Source organism: Manacus candei, unplaced genomic scaffold, assembly GCF_025592945.1.
Source record: "Manacus candei isolate 608988 ecotype Guabito, Panama unplaced genomic scaffold, ASM2559294v1 h1tg000022l, whole genome shotgun sequence".
NCBI lineage: Eukaryota > Metazoa > Chordata > Aves > Passeriformes > Pipridae > Manacus > Manacus candei.
The window spans coordinates 2,657,099-2,674,470 of NW_026138070.1; the positions used below are offsets into that span (position 1 = coordinate 2,657,099).

The 17,372-nt window shown below is 58.0% G+C and overlaps 3 protein-coding genes across 4 annotated transcripts; 1 reads left to right on the top strand and 2 right to left on the bottom strand.

Annotated features, from left to right (window-relative positions):
• Nucleotides 1-2,188: 2,188 nt before the first annotated feature.
• Nucleotides 2,189-8,690, top strand: CASP9 (caspase 9). The gene is made up of 10 exons (XM_051786496.1): nucleotides 2,189-2,339; nucleotides 3,141-3,360; nucleotides 3,772-3,849; nucleotides 4,016-4,047; nucleotides 4,594-4,770; nucleotides 5,441-5,530; nucleotides 6,410-6,557; nucleotides 6,934-7,113; nucleotides 7,278-7,384; nucleotides 8,150-8,690. The coding sequence occupies exons 1-10, from the start codon at nucleotides 2,208-2,210 to the stop codon at nucleotides 8,240-8,242; spliced, it is 1,257 nt and encodes a 418-aa protein (XP_051642456.1). The 5' UTR covers nucleotides 2,189-2,207; the 3' UTR covers nucleotides 8,243-8,690.
• A 1,046-nt stretch (nucleotides 8,691-9,736) lies between these two features.
• On the bottom strand, nucleotides 9,737-11,369 carry CTRC (chymotrypsin C). The gene is made up of 8 exons (XM_051786501.1): nucleotides 11,298-11,369; nucleotides 11,089-11,180; nucleotides 10,913-11,010; nucleotides 10,702-10,827; nucleotides 10,463-10,599; nucleotides 10,232-10,377; nucleotides 9,922-10,074; nucleotides 9,737-9,821 (listed from the first exon to the last, which is right to left on the bottom strand). The coding sequence occupies exons 1-8, from the start codon at nucleotides 11,335-11,337 to the stop codon at nucleotides 9,804-9,806; spliced, it is 810 nt and encodes a 269-aa protein (XP_051642461.1). The 5' UTR covers nucleotides 11,338-11,369; the 3' UTR covers nucleotides 9,737-9,803.
• Nucleotides 11,370-12,032: 663 nt separating this feature from the next.
• On the bottom strand, nucleotides 12,033-16,953 carry EFHD2 (EF-hand domain family member D2). 2 transcript variants are annotated; one of them, XM_051786508.1, is made up of 4 exons: nucleotides 16,738-16,953; nucleotides 13,449-13,596; nucleotides 13,174-13,308; nucleotides 12,033-13,023 (listed from the first exon to the last, which is right to left on the bottom strand). In XM_051786508.1, the coding sequence occupies exons 1-4, from the start codon at nucleotides 16,935-16,937 to the stop codon at nucleotides 12,889-12,891; spliced, it is 618 nt and encodes a 205-aa protein (XP_051642468.1). In that variant the 5' UTR covers nucleotides 16,938-16,953; the 3' UTR covers nucleotides 12,033-12,888. The 2 variants fall into 2 exon arrangements, with proteins under 2 accessions (XP_051642468.1, XP_051642467.1); XM_051786507.1 differs by lacking the exon at nucleotides 16,738-16,953 and adding an exon at nucleotides 15,638-15,853.
• Between the last annotated feature and the right edge of the window lie 419 nt (nucleotides 16,954-17,372).

Genomic DNA, 17,372 nt, shown 5'->3' on the forward strand with positions numbered 1-17,372 from the left:
AAACATTGGGTACTTCTGATAAATAAATAATTGTGATTCGTGAAACAAATGGGTGATTGCATCAAAGTAAAACAAACGGATTGTAAAACTTAATTACACCCCCATAAAGAAATAAAACAGACCCTTACAAGGTCAAGAGGCCCTAAAACCTCCCTACTATCCTAAGAATAAAATATGGTAGAACTTTAAATCTTTAGGTACCTGTTCGTCCAAAAATGCATGAATTATGACTGGTGGTAGAGATAACCCTTTTAGCTTTAGCTGTAAGAAAACCCATATATTAAATACTTAGCAAAAACCTGTAGAATGTATATGTATATGATATAATTAATATGCATGAAGTAGCTAAGATAAATACTAAATGTATCCTGTAGTAGGTGTGTGCAGATTTGGGAAACTGGTCCCCATTTCTGTCACCCAGCTGGCTGCTTGCTTTTTCCATATAATAAACTCTTACTCAAAAACTTATAGAAACTCGAGACTTTGTTTATCACAGTACTGAACAGGCTCCCCAGGGCAGTGGACACAGCCCCAAGGCTGCCAGAGCTCCAGGAGAGTTTGGCTGATCCTCTGGGGCACAGGGTGTGACTCTTGGGGCTGGGCCTGTGCAGGGCTGAGGGTTGGACTCCATGGTCCTTGTGGGTCCCTTCCCACTCGGCATATTCTGTGGCTTGGTGATGCTTTGGTTTTTTGCTATGTCACGTTTATCCGAAATCAAGGACTTCTTTCTTGTCTCATGCTTTGCCAGTGAAGAGGTTCACAAAGGAAAATGGGAGGGAGCATAGCTGGAACAGGTGACCCAAACTGGCCAAAGGGATGTTCCAACCCATAGAACATCATGCCCAGTATATAAACTGGGGGGAGGTTAGTGGGAATGGGCTGATTTGGGTTCGGGAAGGGGGGTCTGGCATCGGTCAGCAGGTGGTGAGGTAAACAATTGCATTGTGCATTATTTGTTTTTCCCTTTTTATTATCAGTATTACTATAATTTACCATGGTTACTGTATTTTACTTTATTTTCAATGATTAAACTGTTCTTATCTCAACATACAATTTTTACATTGATTCTCCTCCTCATTTCATGAGGGTGAGGAGAGAGGGGGGATGTTGAGTGGTTCTTAATTTCCATCTGGGCTTAAAACCACGACAGTCTACTAGGGAATGTGGGTTGGATGGCAGTGAGGTGGGTCAATGGCACAGTTCAGAGGGATGTGATCAGTGGATTCAGTTGGAGGCCTGGAGTCAGTGGCCTTCCCCAGGGATCAGTACTGGGTCCAATCTTATTCACCTTGTTTATCAACAGGAAATGTACCCTCAGCAGGTTTGGTGATGATACAGAACTGGAGGGAGTGGCTGGTACATCTGAAGGCTGTGCTGCCTTTCAGCGGGAACTGTCAGGCTGGAGAATTGGGCAGAGAGAATCCTAATGAGGCTCAACAAGGGCAAGTGGAGGGTCCTGTACATGGACAGGAATAACCCCAAGCACCAGCACAGGCTGAGAGTGACCTGGGAGAAGGACCTGGTGGACAACAAGCTGTCCCTGAGCGAGCAGTGTGTCCTGGGAGCCATGAAGGTCAGTGGAATCCCAAGGTGCATTGGCAGCAGGTCAGGGATCCTGTCTCTCTGCTCAGCCCTGGGGAGGCACATCTGCAGTGCTGTGTCCAGGTCTGGGCTCCTCAGGACAGGAGGGATGTGGAGCTCCTGGAGCAGGTCCAGCAGAGGCTGTGGAGATGATGAAGGGACTGGAGCATCTCTGTGACCAGGAAAGACTGAGGGACCTGGGGCTGTTCAGCCTCCAGAGACACTGAGAGGGGACCTCAGCGATGTCTGTCAGTGTCTGCAGGGAGGGGGCAGGGGATGGACGGACCAGGCTCTGCTCGGGGGGGTCCAGCAATGGGACAAGAGGGGAACGGTCCGACACTGACGCACGGGAAGTTCCACCTGATGAACACGAGGAAGAACTTCACAGCGCGGGTGACGGGATCGCCCGGGGAGGGCGTGGAGTCTCCATCCCTGGAGATATTAAAAACTAAAAAATAAAATAATAATTTAAAAAAAAAATAATTTTTAAAAAAGGGCGGAATCCCGTGCCACGTGCTGGACCATCCCGGATCTCTTCCAGGGTGCGATCCCGGGATTCTGTTCCGGGCAGCGAGGGGCGGTTCCGGGGCAGGGCGGCGGTTCCGGGCGATGGAGGAGCGGCAGCGATGGAGGAGCAGCATCGCCGGGCGCTGCGGCGCGGGCGGGCCCGGCTGGTGGCGGCGCTGCGGGTGGAACCGCTCTGGGACCCGCTGGAGCGGCGCGGCATCTTCACCCCAACCATGCTGGAGGAGCTGCGGGTGGGCCGGGGACGGGTCCGGGTCACCGAGCACCGGCGGTGGCCGTGGGAGGGGTCCGGGTCACTGAGCACAGACGGTGGCCGTGGGACGGGTCCGGGTCACCGAGCACCGGCGGTGGCCGTGGGACGGGTCCGGGTCACTGAGCACCCGCGGTGGCCGTGGGACGGGTCCGGGTCACTGAGCACCGCGGTGGCCGTGGGAAGTGGTTCCTGTGTGCCCCGAACCCCGGTGACAGGCTCTTTTTGTCATCTCGCCCCCATGGCAGGCCCTGTGTCCCCTCACTCCGGTGACAAGCCTGCTGAGTGGTCCTTGTCCCTCCCCACCCCGAGCCCTGCAGAGAACCCCCCGCACCTTGTTCCTTCTTGTCCCCAGCCCCCGGTAGTGCCGGGCATGGGGGTTCCTCCTTGAGTCCCCGTCACAGTCTGGTGACAGGGCATTCCCATTTCTCCTCTCGGGGACAGGTGGCAGGCTTGGGGGTGTTTTACCCTGTCCTGCCCACCAGTAACAACCTGGAGGTGCCTGTTTGTCCCCTGGGGCCAGGCTGGGATTGCTCCCTCCCCCCTTTGCCTCCAGACCCCACGGAGGGCTGCGTGTCCCCGTGGTGATGGTTGTGGGTGGAGGGGGGTCAGGGCTGGGTGTCGGGTGGCTACTGCAGGTCTGTGTGACTGTGTCTGTTGGTCTTGTTCACCCTGTGTCCACGTGCTGGGTGCAGATCCCACATTTCCCCTCTCTGGGACCAGTCGGAAGGGCTGCCCAGGTGTTGCGTGAACATGTGTTTTCCTGGGCTTCCCTCCCCTGCAGGGCACCGGCAGCCGAGGGGACCAAGCCCGGCAGCTGATCATCGACCTGGAGACTCGAGGGAAGCAGGCTTTCCCTGTGTTCTTGTCCCTCCTGCGGGACACGGGGCAGGGGGACCTCGCGGACATGCTGGTCCAGGAGTGCGAGTCCCCGCCGGCGGTGCCGCAGCTGCTGGACCTGCGGCCCGTGGAGCTGGAGCTGCCAGGAGAAAAGCAGCATAAAAGTCAGTGCTGAGAGTGTGGGGGATTTTTTTTTTGGCAAACGGGAGCATGGTGGGTGGCAACTGGGATCCATCTTGTCGTGGGCAATAGCCAGTGAAGTCCCAATTTTTATTATCCTGGTAGAGGTGACCATGCAGAGCTGTTGGGAGATTCATCAAATCCCAGAGTGGTTTGGGCGAGAAGGGACCTTAAAGCTCATCTTCTTCCACCCCTTTCCATGGGCAGGGACACCTTCCAATAGCCCAGGTTGCTCCAAGCCCCATCCAACCTGGCCCTGAACACTTCCAGGGATAGGGCAGCCACAGCTTCTCTGGGCAGCCTGTATGTCCCACTTTCCAGCAGTGGAAGCTTTTAAGCTCAGACTGTACACATGTTAGGACCACCCCCTGTATTTTTGTCCCGTGTCATTACAGATGTGACCCTTCCCGAGCGTTTGTCCTTCCCAGTCCAAGCTGAGAGCGAAAAACCTCGAACACCTGTGCCAGCCCAGGGTAAGCTGCATCCCAGGCTCTTCCAGAGAGACAGCATGCCAAAGGCTCATTTCCAGCAGGGTGGGAAGGGGGAATTGTGTCGGGAAAGATTGATGTGAAGTCTGAGAGTGCAATGCCTTGTTGTGGAATGTGGTGAGCTAAATCTCGTGTCTGTTGTGTGTTGTAGGTTCTGCCGTTGACAAGAAGAGCCGTGACCTGGTTAGTATTTGGGTAGGCTGAAAGTGTTCCCTGTTGGCCAAAAGCTGTGTGCCTCATGGGTGGCTCCCAAAAATATCCCTGGAAGGGCTGCTTCTCACTTTATGTTACCTGAGCAATTGCTCTGAGGTTGATGCTGCTGTAATAGGGCCAATCAGCTTGGAGTGGGTCGACCAAGCCAGATCCTACTTAGGATTACCACAGTGATAACACAAATTCTTGCCTCCTTCTGGTGAGGTTTGATAATGATGCCTAAAAAAAATTCCCAGAAACTTCAGCTTGCTGTTGGAGATGCCACTGGGTGAAGCAGCAGCCGGTTTTCCGCGAAGGTTTTCCCCAATTTAGTGGGTTGTTTTGTGTTCCCGGCTGCTGATGAGAATGTGTGTGTGGAGAATGGATGCTCCTCCCCATCCCTAGGTTTAGAGAAATGAAAAAGCTTGAAACAAGCCACTTTAAGGGCTCCCATTCCTCACTGGTGTTGCATCCCACTGGATTAGCCGGCAAGCACTTGGGAAAAGAGGGAGTTCAATTGTGGCGTGTCCCTGCCAGGTTTATGAGCTGAAAGCAGATCCCTGTGGGCACTGCCTGATCCTCAACAACGTCACCTTCTCCAGAGACTCACATCTGTCCACCCGAGTTGGCTCCGACCTCGACTGTGAGAAGCTGGAGCGGCGCTTCAAGGCCTTGCACTTTGATGTCCTGGCTCGGCGGGATCTGAAAGCTCAGGTGAGGCTGGCTGTGTCCTGCTGCCACAAGGGTGAGCCCCTGGAAGTGATGGGAACATGTTAGGGGATGTAACCCCACGCCAACAGCACGGGGAACACAAACAACCACTTGCATCCTCTTATTTTATTGTCGTGCTGTGATTGCGGAAGGAAAGAAGACCTTGCACGTTTTCAGCCTTCTGCCTGATTGTTGGATCCTGGCTGTGATTTGTAGGGTAATAGGTCAGGCTGTGTTTTGGGACAGCATTTGGGCTGTGTGATTTGTCTGTCTGTACAGCCCTCAGCTGTTGTTTGAGGTGGTGAGGGGGGAGCTTGATCGTCCGCAGTGGCCTCTGGAAGTAAAACGTGGTTCTCTGCTCAGCCCCCACTCCTGGTCAGAAGCAGCAGATTTCAGTGGATAAATCACGTGGAAGTGTGTTTTGGTTTATGTTGCTGTGTTGTAAAGAGTGCAGAGAGGTGAGAAATTTGTGTGATTAAAGCAGCCAATGTTAAATAAGGGCAGATGCATAGAAATACGTGCTCTCTGCTGGTGGCTTTTGCCACCTGTCCTTGGGACTCACCTTATCCCGTGGCAGAGTTATTCCAGGTCCTTCCATGCCCAATGAGAGCAGGGCCTAGCAGTAATTTGTAATATGGTTCAAAAGCCTCTTTTTGTGATGTTTCCCACACAGGAAATGGTTTTGGAGCTGCAGAAGCTGGCGCGGCGGGACCACAGCGCCTTGGACTGCTGCATCGTGGTCATCCTTTCCCATGGCTGTCAGGTGGGTTCATCCCATCTCTCCCTTTTTTCCTCAGGCGTGGAAGGGAGGTCTCATGCAGGGCAGGAGGGAAGAAGTGGTCTGTATCTGGGTTAAAGAAAATGGGAGCTTCTCTGGTGTAGTCTGATCCAGTGTTGCCTGTGGACAAGTGTTTCTATTGGGAAGTCAGGGCGAATAATTTGGAACTGAACAACTGGCAGAGAGTGAAGAGAGTATGCTTAGCCTCGTACTGTGGTTGTTCACAGAATCATGGAATATCCTGAATTAGAAGGGACCCACAGGGATCATTGAGTCCAACTCCTGGCCCTGCACAGGCACCCCAACAATCCCACCCTGTCCCTGAGAGCGTTGTCCAAATGCTCCTTATGCTCTGGCATCTTGGGGCCAGGCCTGAGGAGCCTGTTCCAGTGCCCAACCACCCTCTGGGTGAAGAACCTTGTCCTGATATCCAACCTAAACCTTTCCTGATACAGCTTCATGCCATTAATTAGTCCTTCCAGTTCCTCGAGCTCTGATAGGGAGATTCTATGAGCAGTAAAGCCTGTTTATTCCCAGTCAGAGCTCTTGAAGGATAAGGAGAGGAGAGGGAATGTTAAGAAAATGTTGTATGGTACAACATTTGTCCTGTTGTCCCAGAGGATGAAGAACTCAGTTGCTGGAGGAGGTGGGATAGGAGTTGGATAATAGAAGTTGGATTGCTGGATTTTAGTGTGTTCCAAATGGCTTCTGGGTGTCCCCTCGCCCTGACTTGACCACAGGAATTTCCACAACCACCAGGATTTGTTGTGGTACCTTTTGGCCATGAAAGACCCAATGGGAAATGGGCTCCCTCGTCACCAGCCCTCCACCCCCATCACTAGCTCCTGCATTTTCCTCTTGCAGACGAGCCATATTCAGTTTCCCGGAGGCGTTTACGGAACGGATGGAAAACCCATTCCCATAGAAAAGATTGTGAACTATTTCAATGGGTCCAATTGCCCAAGTTTGAGAGGAAAACCCAAACTCTTCTTCATCCAGGCCTGTGGTGGAGGTGAATCTTTGTCTTGGCTCTGGTAGCACTGGGCTTCGGAGACGTGGTCAGGCTGTGGCTTTGGTTCCCGTTCTGTTGGTCGCCTGTCTCTCTCTCCAGCTGTCTTCTCACTCCAGCTGTCCCTTCTTTTACCATGTGCTGAGTGGCTGCTCCAGCTCTTCGGCCGTAAGTCAGTGTGGAAACACAAAGTGAGGAGTTTTGTACGAAACACCAATGGTTGCAGCTCAACCAGCGCAGCCGAAGGGCCAAAAAGCCTTGTTTTGTTCCAGGGCCTTTGTCCTCTTCTTTCGCCATTTTTTCTTAACGTTGGATGTACAGTTGTGGATCCCTTGGGTGGGGTGAACATCAGGAACTGTCTCATTGCTGCTTTTTGCAGAACAAAAAGACCGAGGCTTCATAGTGGATTGCGATTCACCCAAAGATGAAACTCCTGGAGCTTCTTTGGAATCGGATGCGACTCCTTTTCGGGCTCCGTCGGGTAACGTGGATGAGCCAGATGCCATTGCCTGTTTGCCCACACCCAGCGACATCTTGGTCTCCTACTCAACTTTTCCAGGTGACAGTGCTTTGCTGGGCACAGAGGAATTAGCAGAAAAGTCAGAGCTTCATAGCCAAAGTCAGCGGCAGTTCAGGGCGACAGCTCCGTTGGGGCGGCAGGAACTGAGCAGGATGAGGACAGCAGATGGGCTTTGGCATAACATTCTCCTTCTTTCTCTGAAGGTTTTGTCTCCTGGAGGGAGGCGACTGGCTCGTGGTACGTGGAGACACTGGACAGTGTGCTGGAGAGATATGCCCGTTCAGAAGACCTGCTGAACATGTTAGTGCGGGTAAATGTCTTTTTTTTTTGCCTTCTTTTTGTGGTCGTGATGAAGGAAATAGTCAGGAATGTGATTAGTGGGGGTGTGGAGGCCTACAATTAAAAAAAGAATGAGGATATTGAGTGTTGACTTTAGGGATGGGCTAATTGGAGGTACTGCAGGGAGATTTAATTACGAAGAAAGTGTCTGGCCTCAATCTGCCAAAAGTCACTGCGAGGTTTCTCCAGCGAGGGGTAATCCTGGCAATACAGGCTTTAATCTTTCCAAGGAAATTGCTTAAAATGGTGTAGCTTGTCCCATCCTCTAAATCCAAGCTGATGGGACTTGGGTCAGGAGCGTGTTGTGGGGTTGGAGGATGGGGTTTGGATGTCACTGTGCTGCTTTGGCTCGGCAGTGAGCAATTGCAGGGGAGAAGCACGAGCCCCTCTCTGCTGGCTGGTGTTCAGTGTAAGGAAACCACCTTGGGGAAGTGACAGGCACATCTGGGAGAAAATGGGTGGAAAGGAACTTGCTTTTAATTGAATTCCCAAAGGGAAGGAGGGAGTTCTGGCCCATGCCAAGAAGCACTTGCCAGAGGCAGGGGTTGGTGGTTGGGCTGAGGTTTCTTGAAAGCGTGTTCCCCTGAGTTCACTTTGCCTTTACCAGCAAAAATGTCTCATATTAAGAGCCCTGCCATCTCTCATGTCCATAGTCCCGTTCCTGACCCCTGTTCCCAAGCTTCCTGCAACAGTCAGGAGAGCACCTGCTCCCCAACCACTCTCCATCTGTTCTCAGGTGGCAAATGCTGTCTCAGCCAAGGGGAGCTACAAGCAGATCCCAGGATGTTTCAACTTCCTCCGTAAAAAATTCTACTTCATGTGTGACTGACACCTGGGCTCCGAGGTCCCTGCCAAGTGTGAGAGTTCCTTCCCTGTGGCCGGGTGGAATCTGTGCCTGCCACGGCTCGGCGTCGATGCTCCCGTGGATTTTGTCTGTCTCTCGAGATATTTGTCTGGAGAAATGTGATCTGCAAACACTGTCCTTGCTGTGAAGTTGAGATGAGGTGGAGATCGTGCTGTGCCCATGGGAAATGCTGGGGACTGGAGCAGGAAGCCCCTTTTCTGGGGTACATGCCGGCCCGGAGCCTCTGGAGCCAGAGGAGAGCACCTCTGGCTCTTCACGTGGCCACACTCAGCCTCAGAGTGTTTTTCCTTGCTGATCCTGATATTTGTGTCCTGTGCTGCCCGGGTAACTGATTGATGGGATCAAGTTTGGCCCTCAGGTGTACTGGAATGAGTTTTGCCATCAGTGTTTCTAATAAATGCAAAGAAAAAGCAAATCTTTTGCTGTATTCCCTCCTTTGTTCCATCTCCTGGTTGCCATTTTAGCACCTTCCGAAGGCTCCTCTGAAATGGGAAGAGCAGGAGGACCTTAGCTCATGTAAATTTTGAACCCCTGCTGTTACTGGGAGAGTTTCTAGTGTGGCTGTGCTGGCCTGTGGAGCAGGTGTCCTCCTTCCAAGGATCAGTTGGGTGTTAAACAGGAGTTACAGCAGGAAACTGATGAGGATTCTTTGGAATATCAGAGCTGAGGTAAATACTTGCCCTCAAGAGCAGTCACCGTTTCAGGTCAGAAACCCTGGATGTGTATGGGATTCTGGGGAAGAAAGAATCCTCAGAGCAGCCCTCGGGAGGTGCAGTGGTCTTAGGGGAGGTCTGTGCTGCTGAGAGGCAGTCAGTAGGTATTTCCCTGCTTCTTTGGGAACCATTTCTGATACTTTTAGGCAGTTTCGTGCTGCAGGCAGAGCAATTCCCAGCCTGGGGTTTGGGTTTGGGTGAAGGGATGGCTGGGAGTTAGGAGCAGAGGGCAGGGAGCAGGAACTGCCTGCCCCAAGTGAGGGGAATTGGGGGCAGGCTCAGGTTGAGCCAGTTAGGGTGATGCTGGGGGTTGAAAGGCCATGGCCAGAGTGAGACAGAGAGGATCTGCTTTCTGTTCTGGTCTCTTTTCTGGTCTCAAATCCTTGTGGTGAAGCCAGAAAACTTGGCTGGGAACTGCCAATGCCCATTGCTTGCACTGCTGGGGTGAATGAAGCTGTTTTTAGGTACCACTGGATTGCAGCATCCTGCTGGAGATCTACCTCACTATGACCCCCAAGACCATCCAGCCAGACTCCAGCCCCTCTCCCATCAAACCTCAAGCCCTTGGGCTTGACAGTGGCCATGGCTCTGCCCCCACCTGAGCACTCTGTGGGATGTCTGCCCATGTCAGCCTCCCCAGGACCTCTGCATGATGGGGGGGACTCTCCCCAGCACAGGGGCAGAACCCCAGGACCACAAGACACAGCCCCGGGTTTCAGTTCCACCACAATCCCTCCAAAGAACCACACGAGACCAGGTCAGCACTTTTGCCTTTATCACACTCAACACTTGAATCTCCACGTGCCGAGTCCTCAGTTGGAGCTTATTTTCTGCCAAAGACAAGACACAGGGGGGCCCACGGTGAGACCCTCGGCGGGGCGGGGGCAGCGTGGCCAACCCCTGTGCGGGGGCAGAGGAAGGGGCACCCACCTCGTTGATCCAGTCGATGTAGGAGGACACCCGGGTGAACACCGTCGGCTTCCTGATCAGGTTGCAGCTCAGCCCGGAGCCGAAGCTGACGATCCCCTCCACCTCCCAGATCCCGTCCTCGCGCTGGCAGTTCAGGGGGCCGCCGGAATCGCCCTGCACGGAGAGGTACGTGCTCCACACCCAGCGCTCCTGGGCTCCCCGCCGATGCACCCCTGGCCATCCACCCCCACGGCTCCATCCCCTCCCGTCCCAGTGCTGTGGTCCTGCACTGCTCAACCCCCCACCAGCACCCCGCAGTGCCGGCACTCACGTTGCAGCCAGAGACGATGCCGTCGCCGCCGGCACACACCATGGTGGTGCGCACGCTGCTGCCCCACCAGTTCCTCTGGGAGCAGGTCTCATAGTCCACCACGGGCAGCAGAGCCTGCTGCAGGACATCGGCCAGGGGCCCGTAGGCTGTAACGACATGCAAACCTCGTACCTCACAACCCCTGTGCCTGCACCCCCTCCCCAGGGACCCTCTGGGGACCCCCCTGCTTACTCCTGATGCGTCCCCAGCCGGTGACATAGCAGGGGTAGTCATTGGGCAGGATCTTGTCGGCCTCGGGCAGGCAGGCGGCCCGGATGGTATCGCTCTCCTGCACCTCCTCTTCCAGCTTGATCAGGGCGATGTCGTTGCTGTGGGGACAGATGAGGCATGAGGATCGGTCCCGGGCTGTGGGGATGGAGGTCCCTGGCAGCAACACCCTCCACCCATCTCTGACATATCCCATCCCCTACATGATGAGGAAGGAGTTCCACTTCTCATGGACGATCGTCTTCTCCACACCCACGGCCACCGAGCCAGGCTCGTCATCCTCCGACAGGACCTGCTTGCCCAGCACCACACGGTACGTCAAGGAAGAGCTGCCCAGGGAAAAAAGCAGGGTGTCAGTCCCCACAAATGCCTTACCTCCATGGCACAGACCTCACCCAGCACCCTGACACCCACCTGATGCAGTGGGCGGCCGTCAGCACCCACTGAGGGGCAATCAGGGTCCCGCCACAAGTGTGGTGCCAAGACCCAGAGCTCTCGTACTGCAGTGAGATCTGTGATGGCAGAGGCACAGGGTCAGAGCAGGAATGTCCCCACCCCTGTCCCAGCCCTCATCCCTGTGCCCCCCTTACCTGCCAGGGCCAGCTGTGGGCTACGGCGTCTTCACCGCCCACCACGCGGGTGCCCAGCTGTGGTGGCACGGCCGGCTGGCCGCATCCGTAGGCTGTGTGACACCCAGGACAGGGACATCAGAGGCTGCCTGAGCCCATGCCCAGGGCCATGGCAGGCACCAGGGTCCCGTTCCCCCCTGCCCCGTCCCCTCCCCATCCCCTGCACCCACCGTAGCCCAGCAGCACGACGAGACAGATGGCTCCCAGCATGGTTGTGCTTGACCAAAGGTGCTGCACTGGGGCTGCTCACCCTTCTTATAGGGCCTGGGGACCTTGGAGTGGCCCCTCCCACCGCTGCCATGTGGGGACTCTCCCACGCTGGGGGCACAGGGCTCCTCAGCCCCACCGCCCCATCTTATCACACTCCCTGGGAACGGCCACATCTGCCCATCGTGTGCTGGCACCATGATGGGACGTGGCAGAGACACCTGGCCCTGCTCTGGGATGGGCAGGGTCCCTCCTGGGGGGCAGCTGGTGGGTGCCCCATCCACACTGCTCTCTGTGGGGTGCTGGTCAGCCCTGCTGTACCCCAAACTCGAGCACCAACTGCCCCGGGGCACAGCCCCCCACACCACCACCCCTCAGGGACAAGGTCCTGTTATCTCATGCTCGACGTGGCCAAGACCAGCCAAACCCCACAGGTGCCACAGGGTTGCTCAGGGAGCAGGTGCCAGCAGTGCTGCTGATGGCCTTCGAGGGCACCATGTCCCCACACCTGGATCGAGTCCCTGCTGCTTCCCATGCCAATGTCCCCACATTGCCAGGCGTCACCCCTGTTCCCTGCCACCTCCTGCAGTGGCCACCTGGTGCCCACAGTCACACCCCACTCCCCAGGCTCCTTCCCCCCACCCAAGCCCTCACCACTGACATGCCCGTCCCACGGCTGCAACCACAGCACCCAGCACTTAAGAAATATAATATTTATTTGGGATTAAATTAAAAAAAACATAACACACCCCCTATATCGCCACTCGGGGGACAGTGTGGGACAAATGTGGGTCTTTACAGCCACCCACCAACAGAGGAGCCTCAATGATGATGATGGCAACCACTTGGGGCCACCATGCTCACCCTCCCGGGCTGAATACAACATGAAAAAACACAATACAGCCCCACGAGCCAGCAGCTGCCTTTCTGCATGTCTTCGACCAAAACAAAGAGAGACACAGCTCCTGGGGGCTCCATGCCAGCAGGGTGGGCACCCACCCCCCAGCACCACACACACACACACACACACACACACACAGAGCCCGTCTGCCAGCACCCGGCACTTGCCACGGCCTTTGTCATCCGTGACACGTGGCAATACCAACAGACACTGAGCCAGTGTGGCCACCACAACACCCACCATGGCCACCTGGGCAAGCCCCCATCCTGCAAACTTCCCAGTGCACACAACAACAGACAACAGTCCAGGCACAGGTGTCCCAGGGACGGGCATTCCGGACACGGCTCCCCTGAGACTCAGCAGCAGCAACCCCCGGCGCAGCTGCGGGCATGGAACAGGGGCTGCTCAGGGTGGGGGGCATGCTGGGGATGGGGGGGCACAAACAACACCTACAGACACCACAGCAAGAGGGGAGGGGGGAGCTGGGGCCGACCGGGCTCTGCCAGCAAGGCGGGCGCTGTGCCGAGCCCGCGCCGAGATCTCGCTGGCAGCCGGAGCAGCACGTGGCTCTGGCACCGCTCCCGGCATGGTTATCGTGTGCCACATGCAGCGTTCCCAGCCCGGGCACCGCTGACCAGTCCTGCCCAGCCCCGTCACTGCGTGAAGGTGGACTGCAGCTCCTTGAAGGCCGCCTTCCTCTGCTTCAGCTCCTCCGCCTGCTTCTTCTTCTCCTCCTGCTCCGCCCTGATCTCCTCCTCAAAGCGGCTGGCTTCGTTGATGGCTTGTGCCTGCGGATGGACATGTCCAGCTGGGACCCCTGCCAAGCCCTCCTGCCCACCCCCACATCTCCACCTCCCACCTGCCCGTCACCCGGCACCAAACTGCCCTGGTGCATCACCGTCCTGCAGTGGGACCCCTCTGCCCAGCACCTGCCTCACCTTGGCCTCGAAGAAGTTCTTGGCGCCTTTCACCCCCTCCGTGGAGACGTCGATCTCGGAGAGCCGGGCCAGGGCGTGCAACCCGCTGTCCTCCTGCAGCTCTCCTGCTGCTGCCTTCCGGAAAATCAGCAGGAACTGCGAGGGGAGACAGTGGTCTCAGCTTCCTACAGACCCCAAAGCCTCCATGGTCCCTCCCCACCTTCTCTCCACCACGAACAGCGGCTGAGGACACCTCCCTGCCAGCGTGGAGCCCCTCAGCCCCTCTCACCCCTCACCTCTCGAAAGCTGAGCTTGCTGTCCAGGTCTTCATCCACCTCCTTGATCATGTTCTTCAGGCCCAGGTGTGTCTGTGGAGCCCCCAGCTTCTCCATCATCAGCTTCAGCTCCATCAGGTCAATGAAGCCGTCTTTCCCTGCATCGTATCTGTGGGATGGAGGCAGAGCCCATGCAGCCCCCTGCAGTGACCCCCCCAGCACCAGACCCCCTGCGTGCACTCACACTGGCCAGGGAATGAGGAGGGATCAGCAAGGACTTGGGCACTGATGATCCCCGGCAGCTTTCCAGACCACAGGGAAGCTGCCTCCGCACCGCTAACAACCCCCTGGAGCATCATCCAGGATCGTGTCTGTGCGGCACTTGGCAGGAGAACCTGCCAGGATGCTGCCAAACCTGCTGCTGGCTCCCTGTGCCAGGAGCCTGAGCACATGCTCCCCTTGGCTGCGACACAGGATAACAGGCCATGGGGCTAATGCCACTGGGCACTGCTTCCCATGTCACCACCTCCTCTTCCTCCTCACTGTGACACCTCCAGGTGACCCATCCCCACTGCCCAGAGCCTCTGACATCCCAGGCTCCAACATGGCCAGGTGCCTGGGCTGGGCCAAGAGCTCCAGATGCAGCTCTGCTCACCAATCCTGCCTTTGGACCCTCTCAGGAGCAACCTGCTCTAGTGGAAGGTGTCCCTGCCCATGGCAGGGGGACCTCCTTGGGGGGTCCCTCCTTAGACCCCTGCCTGTGGCAACACCACTGTCCCCTCCAGCCTCCCACCAACAGCCCCTCTGTCCCCTCCCTCTGTCTGTGCACGTGGTGCCATGGGCTGTGGGATCCCAGTGGGGAGCCAGCACAGAGCCATGCCTGGTACAGCTCCACATGCTGTAGGTGGGCAGCTACACGCTGCACTCGTTGTGACAGGGCTTTTTTTTTGTGTGCCTTGTCACTGCAGCAGCCACGCAGAGCCCCGGCTCCCCACGCCGCAGGTCCGTGACTCATCTGTACCTTCCCTGCTGCCATCTGCTCTGTCCGTGTCTCCAGCAGTGCCTTCCTGATCTCCCAAGCTGACAGGGACCCCAAAATACAGCTGGTCCTGCTCTGGCCATGCTCACCTCTGCCTGCTGCTGCCATCACCCTGGGAGTGGGGCTGTGGGTTCAGACCTCACATGGTTTCTGCCTCCAAGATCCCTCTCGGAGCATAGAATCATAGAGTCATGGAATGGGGTTGCAAAGGACCTTAAAGACCATCCAGTTCCACCCTCTGCCATGGTTGCTCCTTCTACTATTCAAAGTTGCTTCAGCCTGGCCTTGGACACTTCCAGGGATGGGGCAGCCACAGCATCTCTGGGCAACCTGTGCCAGGGCCTCACCACCCTTAAGGGAAAAATGTGTTCCTAATATGCAATCTAATCCTGCCCTCTGTCAGTTTGAAGCCACTGCCATTCCCCCTTGTCCTGTCACTCCATGCCCTTGTCCAAAGTCTCTCTCCATCCCACATCCCACAGAGAGTTTCTCTGCAAGGGGCAACTTGCCCAGCCATCCCCCAGCTGCAGGGCACTTCCTTGCTCTCAATCCCCTCCTCCCTGTTTTTTTTTGGGACGCCAGCATCCCTCAGCATCTCCCAAAGGGCGCCATCTCCCCTGTGGCAAGGAAAAAACCCTTCTACACATCACTTTTTCCTCTACACAGCCGGATTGCCACATCCCTAGGACAGCAGCAGTGAGGTCAGCGTGACAGGGCTCTGCTCCAGAGCATCCTTCCCTTGGGTGACCCACTCCCCACCCCCGGCTCCCAAACCTCCCCGGCGCTGCTCCTTTCGCTGCAGCGAGACGCCGCAGCTGTCAGAGCAAACACGTCTGCTCCACACACCCGCTCCGTCGCCTGCGCGGCGCCGACACCCGCACCGCCATCTGCGCCGCGGCCGGAGCACCCCCGGCACGGCCACCCATCGCCTCCGGCACCGCGAGCTGCAGCTGGGCCCCCCCTCCCGGGACCCCGAGCTGTGCCCCCACGCCGCAGGCTCCCTTCTGCTGCAGTCCCAGGAGATGGTCGCAGCAACCCGCCCGTCTGGCTCGCTGCCATGTCCGGGCGGTGGGTTACAGCCCCCTCCGGGAAGACACGGGGAGCAGGGAGACTCCCTGCACTTCCAGGGGTGATGACAGGGTGTGCGTGCACCCTTACACAGCCCCCCAACCTTGGGTTTCGAGGGTCGCTGCCTCCATCCTTTCCGCTTCCTCCATCCCCTCGGTCATGCCCGAGCGAGACCACCCGGGACGCTGACGCAGATCCCCCCCGGTGCCAGACGGGATGGGGGGTACTGGCATGTCGCAAATATGCCTTCGCCTGCACCATCTCCACGCTTCCCGGAGTCCCGCTGCCTCCACGCCGCCCGCACAAAGCACCCAACGCGCGCTCCATGGGGATGCTCCGGGCTGTCCCGCTCGCCCCTGCCTACTCCCGCGCATTCCCAGCGGGATCACGGGATGCAGTCACCCCGATTTCTGGCTCCCCACGGAAATTTCCAGGGTTCGGGGTTTGCCGTCAGCTCCCCCCCCCCTCGTCCTCAGGGGCCGGGGGCCCAGCTCGTGCTCGGAGTCACGCTCCGCCACGCGTGGTGGCACGCAGCGGGCAGGGATGCTGGGGACACGCCAGCCTGGCAGCTGCGGGCCCGGCGGCGCCAGGGAGGGCGGGGGGTCCCTCAGTGCTGCAGCAGAGGGAATGCGGGGGACCCTGGTCCCATCTTCCAGCTCCCCTTCTCTGGCCTCAGACCACCATGGGGGGACGGGAGGTCCCTCTTGCAAGAATTTAGAGGTGCGCAGGAATGTCTCCTGCCAGGAGCTGGGGGAAGGCGTCTCCGCCATCAATCCTGTGAGGGGCTTGGGAAAAGAGGGGTGTCCCTGGCATTCCTCCTGAGAGAAGCAGGGAGGGGGGCTGTCCTGCAAGGAATTGGGGCTGCCCCGGCATCCCTCCTGCACAGAGCTGGGGCTGGGGGAGCCTCCTGCACAGAGCGGGGGGATCCCTCCTGCAGAGTTGGAGAGGCATGGAGGCACCTCTCGCAAGGGACGGGGGGTCCATCCCGCAAAGAATGGGGGGGTCCCGCCCGCAGGCACGGGGCGGGAGGCGCTGGGGCATCTACCCTGCCAGGAGCCGGGATGCCGGGGATGCAAGAGCACGGATGCCGAGGATGCAAGAGCAGGGATGCCGGGATGCCGGAGGTGCGGGATGCCGGGGGTCTCCCGTCCGCCCCGGCGCTGCCGCCCGGGGAACTCCCCCCTCCCAGTCCCCCGCACTCACTGTCGGAAGAGCCGCTCCATGTCGCGGAGCTGCCGCCGGGAGAACTCGCGGAACTCCCCGGCGGGGCTGAAGACGCGGCGGCCGCCGCCGCCCCCGGGCGAGCCCTCGCCCACCGCCCGCCCCGCGGGGCTGCCCGGCGCCGGCCCCGGCCGCGGCCCCCGGCCCCGCCGCCCCTCCGGCTCCTCCGCCGCCGCCGCCATGGTGCGGTGCCCGGATGGCCGCGCCGCTCCGCCCCGCTCCGCCCCGGGGCCGGGCTGCGGCCCCCCGGCTCCCGCACCCGCGCTGGGGGGGCTCCGGCTGCCCGCCCCCCGCCAGCCCGTCACCGTCCCCTCGGACCGCCCCGGGGCCCGGCTGCGACACCCCGGCTCCCGCACGGGCACGGGAGGGGTCCCCGCCCCGCCGCCCTCTGTCAGCCCATCATCATCCCTTCGGACCCCCCCTCCTCGGGCATCACCGGCGGTACTCATCCATCCCCCCGTGGGATCACCATGGGATGATCTTTAGGGTCCCTTTCAACTCAAACCTGTCTGTGATCCCCCAGGGCCCCCACTGGCATCACCAGTAGGTCCCATTCCCCAGTGGGATTCTCCCAGGACCATCTTTAGAGTCTCTTCCAACCCAAACCATCTCATAAT

What these genes read in the sequence shown, in the direction of transcription:
- EFHD2 (XM_051786508.1), bottom strand. Translation starts at nt 16,937, where the DNA reads ATGGCGGCGGCGGCGGAGGAGCCGGAGGGGCGGCGGGGCCGGGGGCCG. An exon ending in ATGGAGCGGCTCTTCCGACA is followed by an intron (nt 13,597 to 16,737) that starts GTGAGTGCGGGG and finishes TCCATCCCACAG; the next exon opens with ATACGATGCAGGGAAAGACG. An exon ending in AGAACTTCTTCGAGGCCAAG is followed by an intron (nt 13,024 to 13,173) that starts GTGAGGCAGGTG and finishes GTCCATCCGCAG; the next exon opens with GCACAAGCCATCAACGAAGC.
- CTRC (XM_051786501.1), bottom strand. Translation starts at nt 11,337, where the DNA reads ATGCTGGGAGCCATCTGTCTCGTCGTGCTGCTGGGCTACG. An exon ending in CGTCGTGCTGCTGGGCTACG is followed by an intron (nt 11,181 to 11,297) that starts GTGGGTGCAGGG and finishes GGTGTCACACAG; the next exon opens with CCTACGGATGCGGCCAGCCG. An exon ending in ACGGCCGCCCACTGCATCAG is followed by an intron (nt 10,828 to 10,912) that starts GTGGGTGTCAGG and finishes TTCCCTGGGCAG; the next exon opens with CTCTTCCTTGACGTACCGTG.
- CASP9 (XM_051786496.1), top strand. Translation starts at nt 2,208, where the DNA reads ATGGAGGAGCAGCATCGCCGGGCGCTGCGGCGCGGGCGGGCCCGGCTG. An exon ending in AACACCTGTGCCAGCCCAGG is followed by an intron (nt 3,850 to 4,015) that starts GTAAGCTGCATC and finishes TGTGTGTTGTAG; the next exon opens with GTTCTGCCGTTGACAAGAAG. An exon ending in CATCCAGGCCTGTGGTGGAG is followed by an intron (nt 6,558 to 6,933) that starts GTGAATCTTTGT and finishes TGCTTTTTGCAG; the next exon opens with AACAAAAAGACCGAGGCTTC.